At 44.1% G+C, this 23,184-nt stretch overlaps 1 protein-coding gene across 1 annotated transcript in view; it reads left to right on the forward strand.

Moving 5' to 3' along the window:
* Positions 1-22,944, forward strand: part of LOC311128998 (semaphorin-5B-like) — a 267,133-nt gene extending 244,189 nt beyond the window's left edge. Inside the window, exons 19-24 of the mRNA XM_084161231.1 lie at positions 5,340-5,510; positions 7,584-7,658; positions 8,075-8,212; positions 11,304-11,348; positions 13,153-13,370; positions 20,527-22,944. Of these exons, the coding sequence (XP_084017357.1) occupies positions 5,340-5,510; positions 7,584-7,658; positions 8,075-8,212; positions 11,304-11,348; positions 13,153-13,370; positions 20,527-20,697 (818 nt within the window). The 3' untranslated portion in view covers positions 20,698-22,944. The remainder of the gene's footprint in view (positions 1-5,339; positions 5,511-7,583; positions 7,659-8,074; positions 8,213-11,303; positions 11,349-13,152; positions 13,371-20,526) is intronic.
* Positions 22,945-23,184: the final 240 nt, after the last annotated feature.

Below are 23,184 nucleotides of genomic sequence, written 5' to 3' on the forward strand. Positions count from 1 at the left end.
CTACCACTTTGAAGATGCAAAATATTTTTTATTGTGAAACAAACAAGAAAAAGAAACTTGAGCGTGCATAACTATTCACCCCCCCCCCCCCCCCCCCCCCCCTCCCAAAGTCATACTTTGTAGAGCCACATTCTGTAGCAATTACAGCTGCAAGTCTCTTGGGGTATGTCTCTATAAGGTGGCACATCTAGCCACTGGGAATTTATCCCATTCTACAAGGCAAAACTGCTCCAGCTCCTTCAAGTTGGATGGGTTCTGCTGGTATACAGCAATATTTAAGTCATACCACATATTCTCAATTGGATTGAGGTCTGGGCTTTGACTAGGCCATTCCAAGACATTTAAATGTTTCCCCTTCAACCACTCGAGTCTTGCTTTAGCAATATGCTTAGGGTCATTGTCCTGCTGGAAGGTGAACCTCTGTCCCAGTCTCAAATCTCTGGAAGACGGCAACAGGTTTCCCTCAAGAATTTCCCTGTATTTAGCGCCATCCATCATTCCTTAAATTCTGACCAGTTTCCCAGTCCCTGCCGATGAATGTTCTGGAGTGATGGTGTTCTCGGAGTGATGAGAGGTGTTGGGTTTGTGCCAGACATAGCGTTTTCCTTGATAGCCAAAAAGCTCAATTTTAGTCTCATCTGACCAGAGCACCTTCTTCCATATGTTTGGGGAGTCTCCCACATGCCTTTTGGCGAACACCAAATGTGTTTGCTTCTTTTTTTCTTTAAGCAATGGCTTTTTTTCTGGCCACTCTTCTGTAAAGCCTAGCTCTGTGGAGTGTACGGCTTAAAGTGGTCCTATGGACAGATACTCCCAATCTCCGCTGTGGAGCTTTGCAGCTCCTTCAGGGTTATCTTTGGTCTCTTTGTTGCCTCTCTGATTAATGCCCTTCTTGCCTGGTCCGTGAGTTTTGGTGGGCGGCCCTCTCTTGGCAGGTTTGTTGTGCTGCCATATTCTTTCCATTTTTTAATAATGGATTTAATGGTGCTCCATGGGATGTTCAAGGTTTTGGATATTTTTTTATAACCCAACCCTGATCTGTACTTCTCCACAACTTTGAGAGCTCCTTGGTCTTCATGGTGCCGCTTGCTTGGTGGTGCCCCCTGCTTAGTGGTGTTGCAGACTCTGGGGCCTTTCAAAACAGGTGTATATATGCTGAGATCATGTGACAGATCATGTGACACTTAGATTGCACACAGGTGGACTTTATTTAACTAATTATGTGACTTCTAAAGGTAATTGGTTGCACCAGATCTTATTTAGGGGCTTCATAGCAAAGGGGGTGAATACATATTCACGCAACACTTTTCCGTTATTAATTTTTTATCATTTTTTAAAATAAGTTATTTTTTTCATTTCACTTCACCAATTTGGACTATGTTGTGTATGTCCATTACATGAAATCCATATAAAATCCATTTAAATTACAGGTTGCAATGCAACAAAATAGGAAATACGCCAAGGGGGATGAATACTTTTGCAAGGCACTGTATGCTTTTCCTTCACTCTGCGGTCCGACTCATCCCAAACCATCTCAATTGTGTTGATTGTGATGGCCAGGTCATCTGATGCAGCACTCCATCACTCTCCTTCTTGGTCAAATAGCCCTTACACAGCCTGGAGGTGTGTTGGGTCATTGTCCTGTTGAAAAACAAATGATAGTCCCACTAAGCGCAAACCAGATGGGATGGCGTATCACTGCATAATGCTCTGGTAGCCATGCTGGTTAAGTGTGCCTTGAATTCTAAATAAATCACAGACAGTGTCACCAGCAAAGCACCCCCACACCATCACACCTCCTCTTCCATGCTTCATGGTGGGAACCACACATGCAGAGATCATCCATTCACCTACTCTGTCTCACAAAGGCGGTTGGAACCAAAATGTGTCTGTTGCTTGAACTCTGTGAAGCATTTATTTGGGCTGCAATCTGAGGTAACCTTTATTTATCCAGGTAAGCCAGTTGAGAACAAGTTCTCATTTACAACTGCGACCTGGCCAAGATAAAGCAAAGCAGTGCGATAAAAACAACAACAACACAGAGTTACATATGGGGTAAAAAACATAAAGTCAAAAAATACAACAGAAAATATATATACAGTGTGTGCAAATGTAGCAAGTTATGGAGGTAAGGCAATAAATAGGCTATAGTGCAAAATAATTACAATTAGTATTAACACTGGAATGCTAGATGTGCAAGAGATTATGTGCAAATAGAGATACTGGGGTGCAAAAGAGCAAAATAAATAACAATATAGGGATGAGGTAGTTGGGTGGGCTAATTTCAGATGGGCTGTGTACAGGTGCAGTGATCGGTAAGGTGCTCTGACAACTGATGCTTAAAGTTAGTGAGGGAGATAAGAGTCTCCAGCTTCAGAGATTTTTGCAATTCGTTCCAGTCATTGGCAGCAGAGAACTGGAAGGAATGGCGGCCAAAGGAGGTGTTGGCTTTGGGAATGACCAGTGAGATATACCTGCTGGAGCGCAGACTACGGGTGGGTGCTGCTATGGTGACCAATGAGCTAAGATAAGGCGGGGATTTGCCCAGCAGTGATTTATAGATGGCCTGGAGCCAGTGGGTTTGACGACGAACATGTAGTGTGGACCAGCCAACAAGAGCGTACAGGTCACAGTGCTGGGTAGTGTATGGGGCTTTGGAGACAAAACGGATGGCACTGTGATAGACTACATCCAATTTGCTGAGTAGAGTGTTGGAGGCTATTTTGTAAATGACATCGTCGAAGTCAAGGATCGGTAGGATAGTCAGTTTTACGAGGGCATGTTTGGCAGCATGAGTGAAGGAGGCTTTGTTGCGAAATAGGAAGCCGATTCTAGATTTAACTTTGGATTGGAGATTCTTAATGTGAGTCTGGAAGGAGAGTTTACAGTCTAACCAGACACCTAGGTATTTGTAGTTGTCCACATACTCTAGGTCAGACCCGTCGAGAGTGGTGATTCTAGTCAGGTGGACGGGTGCCAGCAGCGTTCGATTGAAGAGCATGCATTTAGTTTTACTAGTGTTTAAGAGCAGTTGGAGGCTACTGAAGGAGTGTTGAATGGCATTGAAGCTCGTTTGGAGGTTTGTTAACACAGTGTCCAATGAAGGGCCAGATGTATACAAAATGGTGCCGTCTGCGTAGAGGTGGATCTGAGAGTCACCAGCAGCAAGAGCGACATCATTGATATACACGGAGAAAAGAGTCGGCCCAAGAATTGAACCCTGTGGCACCCCCATAGAGACTGCCATAGGTCCAGACAACAGGCCCTCCGATTTGACACATTGAACTCTATCTGAGAAGTAGGCAGTCATTTGAGAAACCAAGGCTATTTAGTCTGCCAATAAGAATGCGGTGGTTGACAGAGTCGAAAGCCTTGGCCAGGTCGATGAAGAGTTAACTCTAATGAACTTATCCTCTGCAGCAGAGGTAACTCTGTGTCTTTCTTTCCTGTCGCGGTCCTCATGAAAGCCAGTTTCATCATAGCGCATTATGCTTTTTGTGACTGCACTTGAAGAAACTTTCAAAGTTCTTGAAATTTTCCGGATTGACTGACCTTCATGTCTTACAGTAATGATGGACTGTCGTTTCTCTTTGCTTATTTGAGCTGTTCTTGCCATAATATGGACTTGGTATTTTACCAAATAGGGTTATCTTCTGTATACCACCCCTACCTTGTCACAACACAACTGATTGGCTCAAACGCATTAAGAAGGAAAGAAATTCCACAAATGAACTTTTAAGAAGTCACACCTGTTAATTAAAATGCATTCCAGGTGACTACCTCATGAAGCTGGTTGAGAGAATACAAGAGTGTGCAAAGCTGTCATCAAGGCAAAGGGTGGCTACTTTGAAGAATCTTAAATATCAAATATATTTTGATTTGTTTAACACTTTTATGGTTACTACATGATTTCATATGTGTTATTTCATAGTTTTGATGTCTTCACTATTATTCTACAACGTAGAAAATTGTAAAAATAAAGAAAAACCCTAGAATGAGTAGGTGTGTCCAAACTTTTGACTGGTACTGTACATCTCCAGTTGTGGTTAGCATAATACACACTAACACACATCACCTGGGGAGAGACATGTATGCTAATGCTAGTCCTTTAAAGTAATGCTGAGGGGATCATTAATTAGCTAATGGCTAGCATGGCAGCGGAGCAGAACCCTGCTAAGAGGAGTCCTTGGTTACAGTAGCTGAGTCAGTCCAGCGTTTGAACTAAAGCTCCTCATCATCACCATAATCATGCAGTTGGCCTGCTTTAACTAGAGCTAATTGCACCTCCGCTCAGCTCAGCCCAGCTCTCTGTGCCTCTGTTGTATATTATGTGACAGGGGGTGAGGGGGGGGGGGGTGGTACCTGATTGCGAGAAAGAGGGACAATGAGAGAGAGAGCGAGAGAGACACAGAGAGAGGTACTGATTGAGAGAAAGAGACTGTGAGATTGAGAGAGGAGAGGGAGATAGCTAAAGAAAATGGATTTGACAAGAGTGAGATGGAGGTCGAGGTGGAGAGTGTGAGAGAGAAATGTCTATAATGAGACCTTGTCCTGATTGATCTACCGTTATCATACATATACAAGGCTTCTGTTTACTGGTTCTTGAGATACTCTCTCTATTTTCTTCTTTCCCCCAAATATCCCTCCCAGTCCCATCACCAAGCACTCAAGTTGCCAGACAGCCAGAGCGGTTTGAGACATGCACTCCCAGTTGCCAGACAGCCAGAGCGGTTTGAGCCATGCACTCCCAGTTGCCAGACAGCCAGAGCGGTTTGAGCCATGCACTCCCAGTTGCCAGACAGCCAGAGCGGTTTGAGGCAACCAAAGCAGTCATGCCCCACTTCACTGTCCCTACTGTCTAATCCAATGGAGTAAATTGAGTTTTCTAGAGCAGACAGACGAGGGGTCCGGGTCAAGCCCAGCTCCACTCACCTCTCTCCACTCCCTCCCTCCCTCCTTGTTTCACTCACCTCTCTCTTCTCATCACTCACTCTCTCAGCTCAAACACTCTCATTCAGAAGGCCAGACTGACTGCAACTGCCAATGTGAGGGGAATGACAACACACTCATCTTTATAGAAGGGTTAAGCACAGGGTAGTTGTTCTGAGGTGTTTTAATCACAGACATGGGTAGAGACCATTGGGCAGCAGGAGTCTTAGTGGTTCTCTAATGGGCTGATCCATCTGATCTTCTAGGTAGACTTTTAGTGTGTCTGCTGCAGCTAGAGGAGAATAGCATTTCATATGTTTATTTTTGCCTAGTTGGTGATGAAAGAGGTATCTGACCTTGGTTGAGTGTTTTCGTGTGTGTGGTTTGTGTGTGTGTGTTTTCCTGTCCAGTGAGTGGAGCCTGGTCCTGTTGGTCGTCCTGGTCTCAGTGTTCGGTACCCTGTGGTGGAGGGCACTATCAGCGTACCCGATCCTGTAACAACCCCAGCGCTGGCAACGGAGGCGATATCTGTATCGGCCTACACACTGAGGAAGCGCTGTGCAACACACACACCTGTGACGGTAAGGCAAACACACACACACACACACACACACACACACACAACACATCCATCAGAGTCACAGGCTTCCCTATCCTTTACATCAGAACGATCATTGGCTCTAATCAATGCATTGTAAGTCTATCATGATAATTACTCACTGATCAATACTGTGCCAGTCAGCACCTTGTTATGTCACTCCAGAGAGGGGTGTGAAAGAGGTGCATATTGGAAAACGGAGTTCCCATGCCTATTCCCTGCAGTGCTGGGGCCTGGAGTCAGCCCAATTGTGTCTGACAGTGTACCTCATTGCCCAATAATGTGTGACGATAGGATGTGATATTTATACTGTCTATCTAACCAGGCCCTCTGCTCTGTGCGTTCCTCTGTTCACAGTCTGTGTAGTGCCTCTGCTTCCTATAGGACTCTGTAATGTGTATCAGTGTGAGCAAGCTACAGCTAATCCTTGGTAGAAAGTTACGCTAAGACATTCCTCTGAATAAGCCCACAGCCCTAATGAGAGACAATACTAATCTAATCTCTTGTCTAAAGAGTTTATTTTTTGTTTTATCTGATTCCTATCCTAATCCATTCTTTATTTCCTGGAGTTTGCTAGCCAGTGTCACTATTTATTGTGTTCCTGCTGCGACGTGTGTGTGTGTGTGTGTGTGTGTGTGTGTGTGTGTGTGTGTGTGTGTGTGTGTGTGTGTGTGTGTGTGTGTGTGTGTGTGTGTGTGTGTGTGTGTGTGTGTGTGTGTGTGTGTGTGTGTGTGTGTGTGTGTGTGTGTGTGTGTGTGTGTGTGTGTGTGTGTGTGTGTGTGTGTGTGTGTGTGTGTGTGTGTGTGTGTGTGTGTGTGTGTGTGTGTGTGTGTGTGTGTGTTTAACTATACTTGTGGGACTAGAAGTCCCCCCAAGAACAGTAAACGAACAAAACATTTGACCAACTGGGGACATTTTGTTCGTCCCCACAAGGTCAAATGCTATTTCTAGGGGGTTTATAGTTAAGGTTAAAATTAGGTTTAGGGTTATGGTTAGGAGCTAGGGTTAGTTTTAGGTTTATGGTTAAGGTTAGGGTAAGGGTTAGGGTTAGGTTTATGGTTAGGGAAAATAGGATTTTGAATGGGACTGAATTGTGTGTCCCCACAAGGTGTGTGTGTGTGCTCATTCAGGGAAGGGGTCCTGGGTGGCGCAGCGGTCAAAAGGCACCACCACAGCCTAGGCTGAAATCCGGGTAAAGCGGGCAGTGTGATAAGAAGTAGGTCATGTTTTGGAGGACGCATGACTCGACCTTTGCCTCTCCCGAGCCCGTTGAGGAGTTGCAGAGATGAGCCAAGGGACCTAATTCAGGGAGAAAACGCGACAAAATATATATACACAAGCTTGTGGCCATATCACCCTGAACACACCTGTTCAGGGTCAGGCCTGGTTAGTATTGGGACTGGGAATACCAGGTGCCGTAAGCTACACATTTTTTTAAATATATAAGAAATATGTTGCCATCTGGGATGCAGACTTGGATGCATGTCAGCCCCTTTTGGCATCACGCGGTTAATGTTCTCTTTTGACGTAGGGCTAACACTTCCCGTTAGCAGTGTGTGTGTGTGTGTGTGTGTGTGTGTGTGTGTGTGTGTGTGTGTGTGTGTGTGTGTGTGTGTGTGTGTGTGTGTGTGTGTGTGTGTGCCTGCCTGCACGCCTGCGTGTGTGTTCACCTTCGTTTGTGTGCCCCTGCTTGCGTCCACAGTTTGCCATGCTAAAGTCTTGTCCTCATCTGTTTTCTGCTTCGGTACATTTACTGACAGGCAGGACATTGGTAATCTATTCCCTACAAATACAGTGAACCTCCAATTAGCCAAAAAACCTTGTGTCTGTCAGTCCCCGGCCAATCTGATGGCCTTGTCAGAGATGGCTTGATTAAATAGATTGTGCTAACTAATGGAGGACAGGAGGGTGTGTGTGTGTGTGTGTGTGTCCATATTAGGACAGCCTCAGAGTCGCAAGGACACCAACTCCCTGTGACTCTGAGGCTGTCCTAATATGAATACCATCCTAATATGGATGCTGTACCGTGGGGGTTGTATTGTGGTGTTCTATGTAGACTGGCGTGGGGAGATCAGAGAGCACATGGAGCAGCTTCAGCAGCCTGTGACTGAGAGGCTGACTGATAGGAGAGGTAAACAAAATGGCTGAATGCCTTTTGGCATCATGCGTTGGAAACTGGGTTCTGGTAGAGGGTCTTTCCTATTTACTGTACACAGGCGCCTGTCGGCCGGGAAACATGGCTAACGCTTGGCTGTAGACACAAACATCTCGCCTATGCACTAAACAAACTATGGGTTTGCTTTCTCAATACAGTTTACCTCACAACTACTTGGGTCTGTTTGTATATGGCTAGGGTTGTTTGTGGCTGTGCTGTGATGGGGCTAGTTTGTTTGTTGTCATGCGCTTGGGTGGTCAAGTTGGGTTCCAGGCATTTTCAGAATGCAGCAGTTACCTCAACTCAGGGTGAGTCCTTGGTCATTTGTCTGTGAACTGACGGTCGTGTGTGTGTGTGTGTGTGTTTGTGCGCGTGCGTGTGTGTGTGCGGAGGCGGCTGGATGGCCTGGTCTCTGTGGTCAGCATGCGATGACGTAGGGCTTCAGGTACGCAGCCGGGTCTGTGGGGCTCAAGGATCTGCCCCCTGTGTGGGAAACAACACTGAGCACAGGGACTGCAATGAGATTCCAGGTGAGCCATACACATCTTCATCATACACTACCGGTCAAACGTTTTAGAACACCTACTCATTCAAGGGTTTTTCTTTATTTTTACTATGTTCTACATTGTAGAATAATAGTGAAGACCTCAATACTATGAAATATAACATTTGGAATCATGTAGTAACCAAAAAAGTGTTAAACAAATCAAAATATATTTTATATTTGAGATTCATCAAATAGCCACCCTTTGCCTTGATGACAGCTTTGCACACTCTTGGCATTCTTTCAACCAGCTTCAACTGGAATGCTTTTCAACAGTTTTGAAGGAGTTCCCACATATGCTGAGCACTTGTTGGCTGCTTTTCCATCACTCTGCAGTCCGACTCATCCCAAACCATCTCAATTTGGTTGAGGTCGGGAGATTGTGGAGGCCAGGTCACCTGATGCAGCACTCCATCACTCTCCTTCTTGGTCAAATTGCCCGTACACAGCCTGGAGGTGTGTTGGGTCATTGTCCTGTTGAAAAACAAATGATAGTCCCACTAAGCCCAAACCAGATGGGATGGCGTATCGCTGCAGAATGCTGTGGTAGCCATGCTGGTTAAGTGTGCCTTGAATTCTAAATAAATCACAGACAGTGTCACCAGCAAAGCACCCCCACACCATAACACCACCTCCTCCATGCTTTACGGTGGGAACTACACATGCGGAGATCATCCGTTCACCCACACCGCGTTTCACAAAGACACGGCGGTTGGAACCAAAAATCTCAAATTTGGACTGCAGACCAAAGGACAAATTTCCACCGGTCTAATGTCCATTGCTCGTGTTTCTTGGCCCAAGCAAGTCTCTTCTTATTATTGGTGTCCTTTAGTAGTGGTTTCTTTGTAGCAATTCGACCATGAAGGCCTGATTCACATAATCTCCTCTGAACAGTTGATGTTGAGATGTGTCTGTTACTTGAACTCTGTGAAGCATTTATTTGGGCTGCAATTTCTGAGGCTGGTAACTCTAATGAACTTATCCTCAGCAGCAGAGGTAACTCTGGGTCTTTTATTCCTGTGGCGGTCCTCATGAGAGCCAGTTTCATCATAGCGCTTGATGGTTTTTGTGATTGCACTTGAAGAAACTTAAAAGTTATTGAAATGTTCTGTATTGACTGACCTTCATGTCTTAAAGTAATGATGGACTGTCGTTTCTCTTTGCTTATTTGAGCTGTTCTTGCCATAATGTGGACTTGGTCTTTTACCAAATAGGGCTATCTTCTGTATATCACCCCTACCTTGTCACAACACAACTGATTGGCTCATACGCATTAAGAAGGAAAGAAATTCCACAAATTAACTTTTAAGAAGGCACACCTGTTAATTGAAATGCATTCCAGGTGACTACCTCATGAAGCTGGTTGAGAGAATACCAAGAGTGTGCAATGCTGTCATTAAGGCAATGGGTGGCTATTTCAAGAATCTCAAATATCAAATATATTTTGATTTGTTTAACACTTTTTTGGTTACTACATGATTCCATATGTGTTATTTCATAGTTTTGATGTCTTCACTATTATTCTACAATGTAGAAAATAGTAAAAATAAGAAAAAAACCTTGAATGAGTAGGTGTTCTAAAACTTTGGACCGGTAGTGTATACGTCATCATCATCACCACCAACATCATCATCATAACCGTTATCATGATCATCATCATCGTTCATAATCATCACTATCATCATTATCATAACCGTGATCATCATCATCATCATCATCATCGTCATCATTCATAAACATAATTATCATCACCATCCTCGTCATCACCTCCACCATTATCATAACCACTCTGAGATAATAACCAGATAGTAAGACGCATCATACACATAGGGACAGTTTCTTGGACACAGATTAAGCCTAGTCCAATACAAAAAAGCATGGATATTCTCTATTGAAAGTGCTTTTTAGTCCATCCATGACAAGGCTTAATCTGTCTGGGAAACCAGCCCATATGGAATTTTTTAAATTATTATTATTGTTTAATTCACACCTGCACTTTTGGAGCTTGGAGCTTAAGTATTTCACTGTACACTACAACTACATCTGTGACCCTGTGCATGTGACAAAATGAAAAATCTAATCAAATTTCCCCCACCCCACCAGAATAAGATTTTCTATCTTAATTTGTGCTAATCAAGTCTCAGTAAAGCAGGCTTCTTAGAGTGCTCCTCGTATGAGGACCTTGTTAAGGCTGTTTCCTTTCCTTTAGTTTTAACAGAGTAGTGATCTTTCCGGCCCCGGCTGCCAGAGACAAGACAGACGCAATTAGTGTCCCAAAAGGCACCCTATTCCCTGTATAGTGCACTACTTTTGAACAGAGCCCTATAGACAGGTTAGCTGACAACGTCACAAAAATGATGCGCGCGCTTGGAAGGGGCAGAAGGCTGTGTGTTGTTGTGGTTCTGGGTGGCCAGATAGCTAGCCACAATGACAAGAAGCTGCCATGAGAGACAAGTGCTCATTGTGTAACTGTATTTATGTTATCAATAAACATTGGAAACCAAATATAGTTGACATGTTGTCAACAACCGAAGCCCACCCTGTCTGTTTTTCCCCATTGTTGCTAAACAACCAACCCGTCTATGGGTCCTGGTCAAAAGTATACCACTAAATAGGGAATAAGGTACCATTTGGGACCCAAATCACATCTAATTTCATTGCAATTTTGGACAAGGCGATGGAAATCGTAAAGTCACTCTTATGGCGTGTGACACTCGCTCAGGCGAAATTGCCCCAAAATGTAATCATAGGATGGCCGCGTTACAATTAAAAACACACACCCTCCCCTTCCCCCTCTCCCTCCTGATGACTGACTTTAAGTGTCTGTTAAACGTTATAGAAGCTAGTCTGCACAACATTCCCAACTGTCTGAAGTATTCATTAGTGTTTCATGATGTATGTTTCTTTGTTTGTACTGTGTGTACTGTTCTGTAAGTACCATCTACCAGTTCAAATCACAGTCTACTCTGATGTCTTGGATATTTCTGTGGGTGGTAAGAATGTGCATGTGCTGGTAGCTGACTGTGTGTCTGTCTCTGCATGTATGTATGTCTGTCTGTCTGTGTGTTGTGTTGCAGTGATTCTCCCTGCGTCTGGCTTTGATAAGGACCAGCAATGCGGAGGTAAGTGGATTAACAACCACCTACGTGTGTGTGTGTGTGTTCCATGAATCCTTTCATTCAGTCAGCAGGAGGTAATAGGAGCGCTGTAGGTATACCCCCCCTTCTCCTCTTCTCCTCCTCCACTTTAATCTATCTTTGAGGGGGGATACCACCATGTCCGTGCTGAATCCATGGCGATGCTGCACAAGCCTTTGAACCAATCATCAGATGTGGAATATGCATGAGGGGGTACGGACATTAGAATGAGGTGTAGGAAGCCTGCTGGGAAGGGTAATGGTTTGACAAGGCTGTGCCGCCACGCCATTGGACAGCTTCCAGGAAGACGGCAGGGGCACTGAGGAGGAGGAGCTTGATACCCTTGAATGAATCACCATTTTACTAGCCTGGTCCCCTCAACGTGACCAAGACAAAGGAGATGATTGTGGACTACAGGAAAAGGAGGTCCTAGCACGCCCTCATTCTCATCGACGGGGCTGTAGTGGAGCAGGTTGAGAGCTTCAAGTTCCTTGGTGTCCACATTACCAACAAACTATCATGGTCCAAACACACCAAGACAGTCGTGATGAGGGCACGACAAAGCCTATTCACCCTCAGGAGACTGAAAAGATTTGGCATGGGTCCTCAGATCCTCAAAAGGTTATACAGCTGCACCATTGAGAGCATCCTGACTGGTTGCATCACTGCCTGGGATGGCAACTGCTCGGGCCTCCGACCGCAAGGCACTACAGAGGGTAGTGCGTACGGCCCAGTACATCACTGGGGCCAAGCTTCCTGCCATCCAGGACCTCTATACCAGGCTGTGTCAGAGGAAGGCCCTAAAAATTGCCAAAGAATGTTCTCTCTGCTATCGCACGGCAAGCGGTAGCGGAGCACCAAGTCTAGGTCCAAACGCCTTCTTAACAGCTTCTACCCCCAAGCCATAAGTCTCCTGAACAGCTAATCAAATGGCTACCTGGACTATTTGCATTGTCCCCCCCTACCCAACCCAACCCCCTCTTTTTACGCTGCTGCTACTCTGTTTATTATCTATACAAAGTCACTTTACCTCTACCCACATGTACATATTACATTTTTGTCATTTAGCAGACGCTCTTATCTAGAGCGACTTACAGTTAGTGAATACATATAATTTTTTTATACTGGCCCCCTGTGGGAATCGAACCCACAACCCTGCCGTTGCAAACGCCATGCTCTATCAACTGAGCTACATCCCTGCCGGCCATTCCCTCCCCTACCCTGGACCAATTGTGCGCCGCCCATGAGTCTCCCGGTCGCGGCCGGCGGCGACAGAGCCTGGATTCGAACCAGGATCTCTAGTGGCACAGTTAGCACTGCGATGCAGTGCCTTAGACCACTGCGCCACTCAGGAGTTATTACCTTGACTAACCGGTGCCCCCGCACATTGACTCAGTACCGGTACCCCCTGTATATAGCCTCGCTACTGTTATTTTACTGCTGCTCTTTAATTATTATTATTTTTTAACTTATCTATTTTTACTTAACACTTATTTTTCTTAAAACTACATTGTTGGTTAAGGGCTTGTAAGTAAGCATTTCACTGTAAGGTCTACACCTGTTTTATTTGGCGAATGTGACAAATAAAAATGTATTTGATATCTTGCTAACTCCTGAGTTCATTGTCACTAAGAGAGAGAGAGAGAGAGAGAGAGAGAGAGAGAGAGAGAGAGAGAGAGAGAGAGAGAGAGAGAGAGAGAGAGAGAGAGAGAGAGAGAGAGAGAGAGAGAGAGAGAGAGAGATCCTGACTGACCTCCTCCCATCTGTCTGCTTTGTTGTTTTTTCCCAGTATTCACCTCTCTGCACCTGATAGCCACAGGCGTGTCCTGTTTCCTGGGGGCGGGCCTTCTGTCCTTCCTGGTCTATGTGTACTGCCAGCGCTTCCACAAGCCCTCGCAGGAGTCTGCCATCATACACCCAACCACGCCCAACCACCTCAACTACAAGGGCAACACCACACCAAAGAACGAGAAGTACACACCCATGGAGTTCAAGGTATTGTCACAGGTACAGTATACAGGGGTTGTCACTCACGCAGACATGGACGTCCGCATGCAGACACACACGTGCATAAACACACACACACAGTTGTTTTACTAACCTTGTGGGGACACACAATTGATTCCCATTCCAAATCCTAGTTTTCCTAACCCTAGCCCTAACCATAACCATAACCCTGACCCTAACCTTAACCCCAAAACTTAACTTTAACCCTAAACCTAACCTTTAACTCCTAAACCTAATTCTAACACTAATTCTAACCCTAACCCCCCTAGAAATAGCATTTTTCTTTGTGGGGGCTTGCAAAATGTCCCCAGTTGGTCAAACAAAAATCAGTTTACTATTCTTGTGGGGACTTCTGTTCCCCACCAGTATAGTTAAACATGTCCACACACACACACACACACACACACACAGACATAGACACACACACAGACATATACACACAGACATGAACGCACGATTTTCTGCGTAGCAAAGAGATGCGGTAACACCAGCCATTCATCTGGTTTTGACAGGATATTCCTTATGTCTAGGGTTATTTCATTATATGAGGATGAGTAATGTTGAGAACTCAGAACTCTTATTTTCCTTACTCCATGGAGCCTCACAGCCTCAGTCCTTATTAATGGACCCTTTTAGGCTGTTATAGCCATGGACTTCCACTGCTGTCTATAATGCTGGAACCATCATCTCTTGAGAAAAGCATCAGCCAAAACCTCGGGGCTGGCTCAACTATATTGAATTCAATAATACATGTAAAGTCAAGCTGCACCTGCCTGCCCCACCTTTCCTCTGTTTTGGACCTATCACCTGCTTGTGCCTATGAGCCACCTTCCGATCCCATCGATCCGTCCCACCATGGCATTGCCATTCCTACATACGTCAGGGTTAGCCCTAGGACCAAGGTCATGATTCACCTAGTAAACATAGTTCCATATTATTTTGCCTCCTAATTAGTCAAGTACTGTGCTAGGACGGTCTGTATCTCAGGTGATGGTTGGTGCTTCTCAGAAGGACACCTGATTGTTTTTCTAAAGCTGTCAGCCACAGGCTGGCTGAGTGATGTGTTGTGGTACAGTAGTTGAGGCTGGGTCCTAGTACCCTGATGATCAGAGCCATACAGTGAGAGCAGAAGCTTAATAGCATAAGGATGGCTAGGCAGGCCCTGTGTAGCTCAGTTGGTAGAGCATGGCGTTTGCAACGCCAGGGTTGTGGGTTCGATTCCCACGGGGGGCCAGTATGAAAATATGTATGCACTCACTAACTGTAAGTCGCTCTGGATAAGAGCGTCTGCTAAATGACTAAAATGTAAATACCACAGGTAGCTAGCTAACTATTAGCCTGACATCCTAACTGATTTCGCTATGTTTAACCTGTGAGCACAGCATACAGTCTGGTTTAACCAGGTTAGCTAGCTAGAGCCACTCGCTCAACCTGAGAACTACTGCTGTTACCATTGGTCTTTCTTCACAGGCTCTCACCGCCCTCCTCCAGGGTGTTTCAAAATGGCTGACGTTGTTGTGCATTACACTGATTCTGTAACCCAATTATACAGAGCAGCGTTTGGCCAAGAGCTGTTAAGATAAATTACATTACTGAGCAGCCCTCCGTAGTGTTCCCTCCGTCGGCTTGTTGTGGCTTCTAGCCGCCGCGACCTGCCTGTAAAGTGCAAGTGCATTATGTTAAGGCTGCGTCCCAAATGGCACCCCATTGCCTATATAGTGCACTACTTTCCAAATTGGCCTTGGTCAAAAGTAGCACACTATAAAGGGAAAAGGGTTCCATTTGGAATGCAATCCTACAGTAAATGTATTTTTTGTGCAGTTTCCGCATTAAAAGGGACCTACTGTAATTTATTCATGCCTCTCATGTTTGTTAATTGATTATGCTTGATTTGTGGCTGCTAAATCACATTTGTTGAAGTTTTTTACCCTTGCTTAAAGATGCACTTACAGTTGAAGTCAGAAGTTTACATACACTTAGGTTGGAGTCATTAAAACTCGTTTTTCAACCACTCCACAAATTTCTTGTTAACAAACTATAGTTTTGGCAAGTCGGTTAGGACATCTACTTTGTGCATGACACAAGTAATTTTTCCAACAATTGTTTACAGACAGATTATTTAACTTATAATTCACTGTATCACAATTCCAGTGGGTCAAAAGTTTACATACACTAAGTTGACTGTGACTTTAAACAGCTTGGAAAATGTATGGCTTTAGAAGCTTCTGATAGGCTAATTGACATAATTTGAGTCAATTGGAGGTGTACCTGTGGATGTATTTCAAGGCCTACCTTCAAACTCAATGCCTCTTTGTTTGACATCATGGGAAAATCAAAAGAAATCAGCCAAGACCTCAGGAAAAAAATTGTAGACCTCCACAAGTCTGGTTCATCCTTGGGAGCAATTTCCAAATGCCTGAAGGTTCCACGTTCATCTGTACAAACAATAGTACGCAAGTATAAACACCATGTGACCACACAGCGTCATACCGCTCAGGAAGGAGACATGTTCTGTCTTCTAGAGACTAACGTACTTTGGTGCGAAAAGTGCTAATCAATCCCAGAACAACAGCAAAGGACCTTGTGAAGATGCTGGAGGAAACAGGTACAAAAGTATCTATATCCACAGTAAAACGAGTCCTATATAGACATAACCTGAAAGGCCACTCAGCAAGGAAGAAGCCACTGCTCCAAAACCGCCATAAAAAAGCCAGACTACAGTTTGCAACTGCACATGGGGACAAAGATCGTACTTTTTGGAGACATGTCCTCTGGTCTGATGAAACAAAAATATAACTGTTTGGCCATAATGACCATCGTTATGTTTGGAGGAGAAAGGGGAAGGCTTGCAAGCCAAAGAACACCATCCCAACCGTGAAGCACGGGGGAGGCAGCATCATGCTGCAGGAGGGACTGGTGCACTTCACAAAATAGATGGCATCATGAGGAAGGAAAATTATGTGGATATATTGAAGCAACATCTCAAGACATCAGTCAGGAAGTTAAAGCTTGGTCGCAAGTAGGTCTTCCAAATGGACAATGACCCCAAGCATACTTTCAAAGTTGTGGCAAAATGGCTTAAGGACAACAAAGTCAAGGTATTGGAGTGGCCATCACAAAGCCCTGACCTCAATCCTATAGAACATTTGTGGGCAGAACTGAAAAAGCGTGTGCGAGCAAGGAGGCCTACAAACCTGACTCAGTTAAACCAGCTCTGTCAGGAGGAATGGGCCAAAATTCACCCAACTTATTGTGGGAAGCTTATGGAAGGCTACCCAAAATGTTTGACCCAAGTTAAACAATTTAAAGGCAATGCTACCAAATACAGTGAGGGAAAAAAGAATTTGAAATGTCAAAATAATAGTAGAGAGAATTATTTATTTCAACTTTTATTTCTTTCATCACATTCCCAGTGAGTCAGAAGTTTACATACACTCAATTTGTACAGTGAGGGAAAAAAGTATTTGATTTTGTACGTTTGCCCACTGACAAAGAAATGATCAGTCTATAATTTTAATGGTAGGTTTATTTGAACAGTGAGAGACAGAATAACAACAACAAAAATCCAGAAAAACGCATGTCAAAAATGTTATAAATTGATTTACATTTTAATGAGGGAAATAAGTATTTGACCCCTCTGCAAAACATGACTTAGTACTTGGTGGCAAAACCCTTGTTGGCAATCACAGAGGTCAGATGTTTCTTGTAGTTGGCCACCAGGTTTGCACACTTCTCAGGAGGGATTTTGTCCCACTCCTCTTTGCAGATCTTCTCCAAGTCATTAAGGTTTCGAGGCTGACGTTTGGCAACTCGAACCTTCAGCTCCCTCCACAGATTTTCTATGGGATTAAGGTCTGGAGAATGGCTAGGCCACTCCAGGACCTTAATGTGCTTCTTCTTGAGCCACTCCTTTGTTGCCTTGGCCGTGTGTTTTGGGTCATTGTCATGCTGGAATACCCATCCACGACCCATTTTCAATGCCCTGGCTGAGGGAAGGAGGTTCTCACCCAAGATTTGACAGTACATGGCCCCGTCCATTGTCCCTTTGATGCGGTGAAGTTGCCCTGTCCCCTTAGCAGAAAAACACCCCCAAAGCATAATGTTTCCACCTCCATGTTTGACGGTGGGGATGGTGTTCTTGGGGTCATAGGCAGCATTCCTCCTCCTCCAAACACGGCGAGTTGAGTTGATGCCAAAGAGCTCCATTTTGGTCTCATCTGACCACAACACTTTCACCCAGTTCTCCTCTGAATCATTCAGATGTTCATTGGCAAACTTCAGACGGGCATGTAAAGTGGGGAGAACAAGTATTTGATACACTGCCGATTTTGCAGGTTTTCCTACTTACAAAGCATGTAGAGGTCTGTAATTTTTATCGTAGGTACACTTCAACTGTGAGAGACGGAATCTAAAACAAAAATGCAGAAAATCACATTATATGATTTTTAAGTTATTAATTTGCATTTTATTGCATAACATAAGTATTTGATCACCTACCAACCAGTAAGAATTCTGGCTCTCACAGACCTGTTAGTTTTTCTTTAAGAAGCCCTCCTTTTCTCCACTCATCACCTGTATTAACTGCACCTGTTTGAACTCGTTACCTGTATAAAAGACACCTGTCCACACACTCAATCAAACAGACTCCAACCTCTCCACAATGGCCAAGACCAGAGAGCTGTGTAAGGACATCAGGGATAAAATTGTAGACCTGCACAAGGCTGGGATGGGCTACATGACAATAGGCAAGCAGCTTGGTGAGAAGGCAACAACTGTTGGCGCAATTATTAGAAAATGGAAGAAGTTCAAGATGACGGTCAATCACCCTCGGTCTGGGGCTCCATGCAAGATCTCACCTCGTGGGGCATCAATGATCATGAGGAAGGTGAGGGATCAGCCCAGAACTACACGGCAGGACCTGGTCAATGACCTGAAGAGAGCTGGGACCACAGTCTCAAAGAAAACCATTAGTAACACACTACGCCGTCATGGATTAAAATCCTGCAGCGCACGCAAGGTCCCCCTGCTCAAGCCAGCACATGTCCAGGCCCTTCTGAACTTTGCCAATGACCATCTGGATGATCCAAAGGAGGAATGGGAGAAGGTCATGTGGTCTGATGAGACAAAAATATAGCTTTTTGGTCTAAACTCCACTCGCCGTGTTTGGGGGAAGAAGAAGTATGACCATCCCAAGAACACCATGCCAACCGTGAAGCATGGAGGTGGAAACATCATTCTTTGGGGATGCTTTTCTGCAAAGGGGACAGGACGACTGCACCGTATTGAGGGGAGGATGGATGGGGCCATGTATCGCGAGATCTTGGCCAACAACCTCCTTCCCTCAGTAAGACCATTGAAGATGATTGGGTCTTCCAGCATGACAACGACCCGAAACACACAGCCAGGGCAACTAAGGAGTGGCTCCGTAAGAAGCATCTCAAGGTCCTGGAGTGGCCTAGCCAGTCTCCAGACCTGAACCCAATAGAAAATCTTTGGAGGGAGCTGAAAGTCCGTATTGCCCAGCGACAGCCCCGAAACCTAAAGGATCTGGAGAAGGTCTGTATGGAGGAGTGGGCCAAAATCCCTGCTGCAGTGTGTGCAAACCTGGTCAAGACCTACAGGAAACGTATGATCTCTGTAATTGCAAAAAAAGGTTTCTGTAACAAATATTAAGTTCTGCTTTTCTGATGTATCAAATACTTATGTCATGCAATAAAATGCAAATTAATTACTTAAAAATCATACAATGTGATTTTCTGGATTTTTGTTTTAAATTCCATCTCTCACAGTTGAAGTGTACCTATGATAAAAATTACAGACCTCTACATGCTTTGTAAGTAGGAAAACCTGCAAAATCAGCAGTGTATCAAATACTTGTTCTCCCCACTCTATATGTGCTTTCTTGAGCAGGGGGACCTTGTGGGCGCTGCAGGATTTCAGTCCTTCACGGCGTAGTGTGTTACCAATTGTTTTCTTGGTGACTATGGTCCCAGCTGCCTTGAGATCATTGACAAGATCCTCCCGTGTAGTTCTGGGCTGATTCCTCACCATTCTCATTATCATTGCAACTCCACGAGGTGAGATCTTGCATGGAGCCCCAGGCCGAGGGAGATTGACAGTTCTTTTGTGTTTCTTCCATTTGCGAATAATTGCACCAACTGTTGTCACCTTCTCACCAAGCTGCTTGGCGATGGTCTTGTAGCCCATTCCAGTCTTGTGTAGGTCTACATTCTTGTCCCTGACATCCTTGGAGAGCTCTTTGGTCTTGACCATGGTAGAGAGTTTGGAATCTGATTGATTGATTGCTTCTGTGGACAGGCATCTTTTTTACAGGTAACAAGCTGAGATTAGGAGCACTCCCTTTAAGAGTGTGCTCCTAATCTCAGCTCGTTACCTGTATAAAAGACACCTGGGAGCCAGAAATCTTTCTGATTGAGAGGGGGTCAAATACTTATTTTCCTCATTAAAATGCAAATCAATTTTTATAAAAATTTACATGCGTTTTTCTGGATTTTTGTTGTTGTTATTCTGTCTCACACTGTTCAAATAAACCTACCATTAAAATTATAGACTGATCATTTCTTTGTCAGTGGGCAAACGTACAAAATCAGCAGGGGATCAAATACTTTTTTACCTCACTGTACAAATTGAGTGTATCTAAACTTCTGACTCACTGGGAATGTGATGAAAGAAATAAAAGCTGAAATAAATCATTCTCTCTACTATTATTTTGACATTTCAAATTCTTAAAATAAAGTGGTAATCCTAACTGACCTAAGACAGAGAATTTTTACTAGGATTAAATGTCAGGAATTGTGAAAAACTGAGTTTTAATGTGTTTGGCTAAGGTGTATGTAAACTTCCGACTTCAACTGTACAGTACCCAGCACTGTAGCCCACTTTTCAACTTGTAAGAATATAATATATTGATATTGCTCCTGTCTGAGTCATTGGTAAACTAAACCATCTGTTATAACACTGTTCTGAAACTCTTATGTCACTGTTATAACACTGTTCTGACTGTTTTCTCTACTCTTCCCACCTCACCCAGACACTATCAGTATGTTACACTTTACTGTACGTACCTTTTACAGTGTTTTCTGTCTAATTTTCTAGCCATTGTCACCTGTTATGACTGTGTTCTCTCCTCTTCCAGACCCTGAACAAGAACAACCTGCTCCCAGACGAGAGGTCTAACTTCTACCCAACGCCCCTGCCGCAAACTAACGTTTACACCACCACCTACTACCCCACAGCGCTGGGAAAATACGACTACAACAGGCCTGACTCCTCCCCTTCCCCCTGCAGAACCTATAACCACAGCTGAGGCACGCCCCCCATGGCCCCCGGCCCCACCCACCTACCCTGACTGAACTAAACTCCAACCCCATCGCCATGGTGACAGATGACATGGTGACTGAACACAACCTAAGACCTGGATCTCATTTTTGCTCCCTTTTCCTTTATCCCATGGTATCGCCCAAATGGTGGGGTGTGTGTGTGTGTAAGGGTATACCTGGAACATACCATCAGCACTCTGTAGGGGTGGATACAGTATGGATGCTGATGCCTCCCCTAGACTCACTAAGTAGAGCCAGGAACCTGATCATGGTACTGGACATCACAGTGTCAACGTAGTGCTTCGGTGGAGAGCTGAATGATGAACTGCATAAGACACTATAAGCTACAGTAGGGAGTTGGATAACTACTTATCCCTGTGGAACTTTACAACCTGAGCGCCTTACTGTAGGTGTTGCTATTCAGAGAGGCTAGAGGTGGCCTTAAGAGATACTCAAAATGGCCGCATCTTCTCCTCCCTGGTCTGTCTGGTCACCTCTATGAATGAGTCTCTATGACACTAACATACCCTCTGTCTGCAGCATGTATCCCCATTATAAACACATCATTCCCCGAACAACAAAAGCAGTTACACAGAACAACCCAACCAGCGCATATCATTGTGTCTGTGGTTGCGAATGATGTGGGAACAAAAAAAAACGACTCTTGTGCTTGGAGGCGGGTGGATGGATGCACTCAGCTCACCTCACCTCATCACATGACACGAGGAGGACAAGAACCTGGGACTTCAGCTCTGTCATGTTTTTGGGTGGTACTAGGGGACCAGGGGAACAGAGGCACATCCATGGATGGCTGCGTGTGATTGGTTATGGAAAAACACTACCTACATTGGACCACACAGATACAGATATACTCACTGCTGGAGAGACTCTAGTCTCAATCTGCTTATGTCCAAACAAGGCCCCACACCTCAGGCTGCTTGGCTGTGTTATGTAATGTATATGTAGGCTTCCCACGGAACGATCTGAACATGGGATAGAAAGCAGAGGTGTCTGACAGAGATAGAGTTGGAATCAGTTGATGGGATACAGTTGGAATCAGTTGATGGGATACAGTTGGAATCAGTTGATGGGATACAGTTGGAATCAGTTGATGGGATACAGTTGGAATCAGTTGATGGGATACAGTTGGAATCAGTTGATGGGATACAGTTGGAATCAGTTGATGGGATACAGTTGGAATCAGTTGATGGGATACAGTTGGAATCAATTGATGGGATACAGTTGGAATCAGTTGATGGGATACAGTTGGAATCAGTTGATGGGATACAGTTGGAATCAGTTGATGGGATACAGTTGGAATCAGTTGATGGGATACAGTTGGAATCAGTTGATGGGATAGAGTTAATACAGCTTTGGGATACCTCGGGTGCCTGTCTGTGGGGATCATGTGGGGTCAGATTTGACTTTTTTTTTATGATTCTATAAAGACTTCTAGAAGGGAATTCCCTTGATTCTAGAATGGAATGGATGCATTCTACTGAGTACTGTACCTACCTACTACCGCTCAGTGTGCAAAGCTGGACTGCAATTGCATTTTGTATCATATCATACAAGCTAGGATAATAAGCTAGTAGTGTGGCACTTTGTTTTAGTTGTTTTTTATGAGGGAGGTTATTTGTTTGATGCTAAAGAGAGAGAGCAGTAGGATAGGAGGAAACATTTTATTTCACAAATAAGGGATAGCTGATTCACTTTCTCATCAGTTTCACATCACAAAATACATTATTGTTTTATTTTTCAAAGCAGCTTAGTAGCCAGTACATGTCTGACATATTTTACAAATAAGAAAGGAAAAATAAAACACAGATTTATGTAGAAGCAAATATTCACTGTGTTTTTTACTAAGTCTGACTGTAGCAAATATTAATGGGTCCCTCTCTTAACAATGCTAAATCAAGCTTAGAAATACGGTACTTTGGTATGAGATTAATGTTTTGCTTGTGTGTGTATGTCTGCTTGCTTCGTATGTGTATGCCTGTGAGCTTGAATGAGGAGAGGAACAGACAACTCTGTATGTATTTTGTACAATGTAAATGTAATGCTTTATTACATATGACTGTATATGACGGGATCTGTAAAGGGGTATGTGCATTTTTTTCACACATTATGAGGATGGCACTCCTGATGTTCCACTGGGTTTCTATATGTTCCATGTATAAGATGTTAATCATTGTAAGTTAATGAGAGCTGCTTGGATCATAAAGGAATTTGAGAAACACAACTGAGCTATATTTTATTATTATGCCTGATGTTATGCTAATTCAGCAGCAATGCTTTCTGTTCTGCTCATAGAAATAGAATGATTATATTCTCTCATTCTAATTCTATAGTTCCGCTATATGCACGAGAGCTCTATCTGTACATGAGAGACAGCCTTCGATCTGCAGACCATTAATGACATCTAAAGGTTAGTATAATGTAAATGTATATTATTGTATAGCTAACACTGTTTT

This window comes from Coregonus lavaretus (assembly GCF_964263955.1).
Source record: "Coregonus lavaretus genome assembly, chromosome: 5".
Taxonomy (NCBI): Eukaryota; Metazoa; Chordata; class Actinopteri; order Salmoniformes; family Salmonidae; genus Coregonus; species Coregonus lavaretus.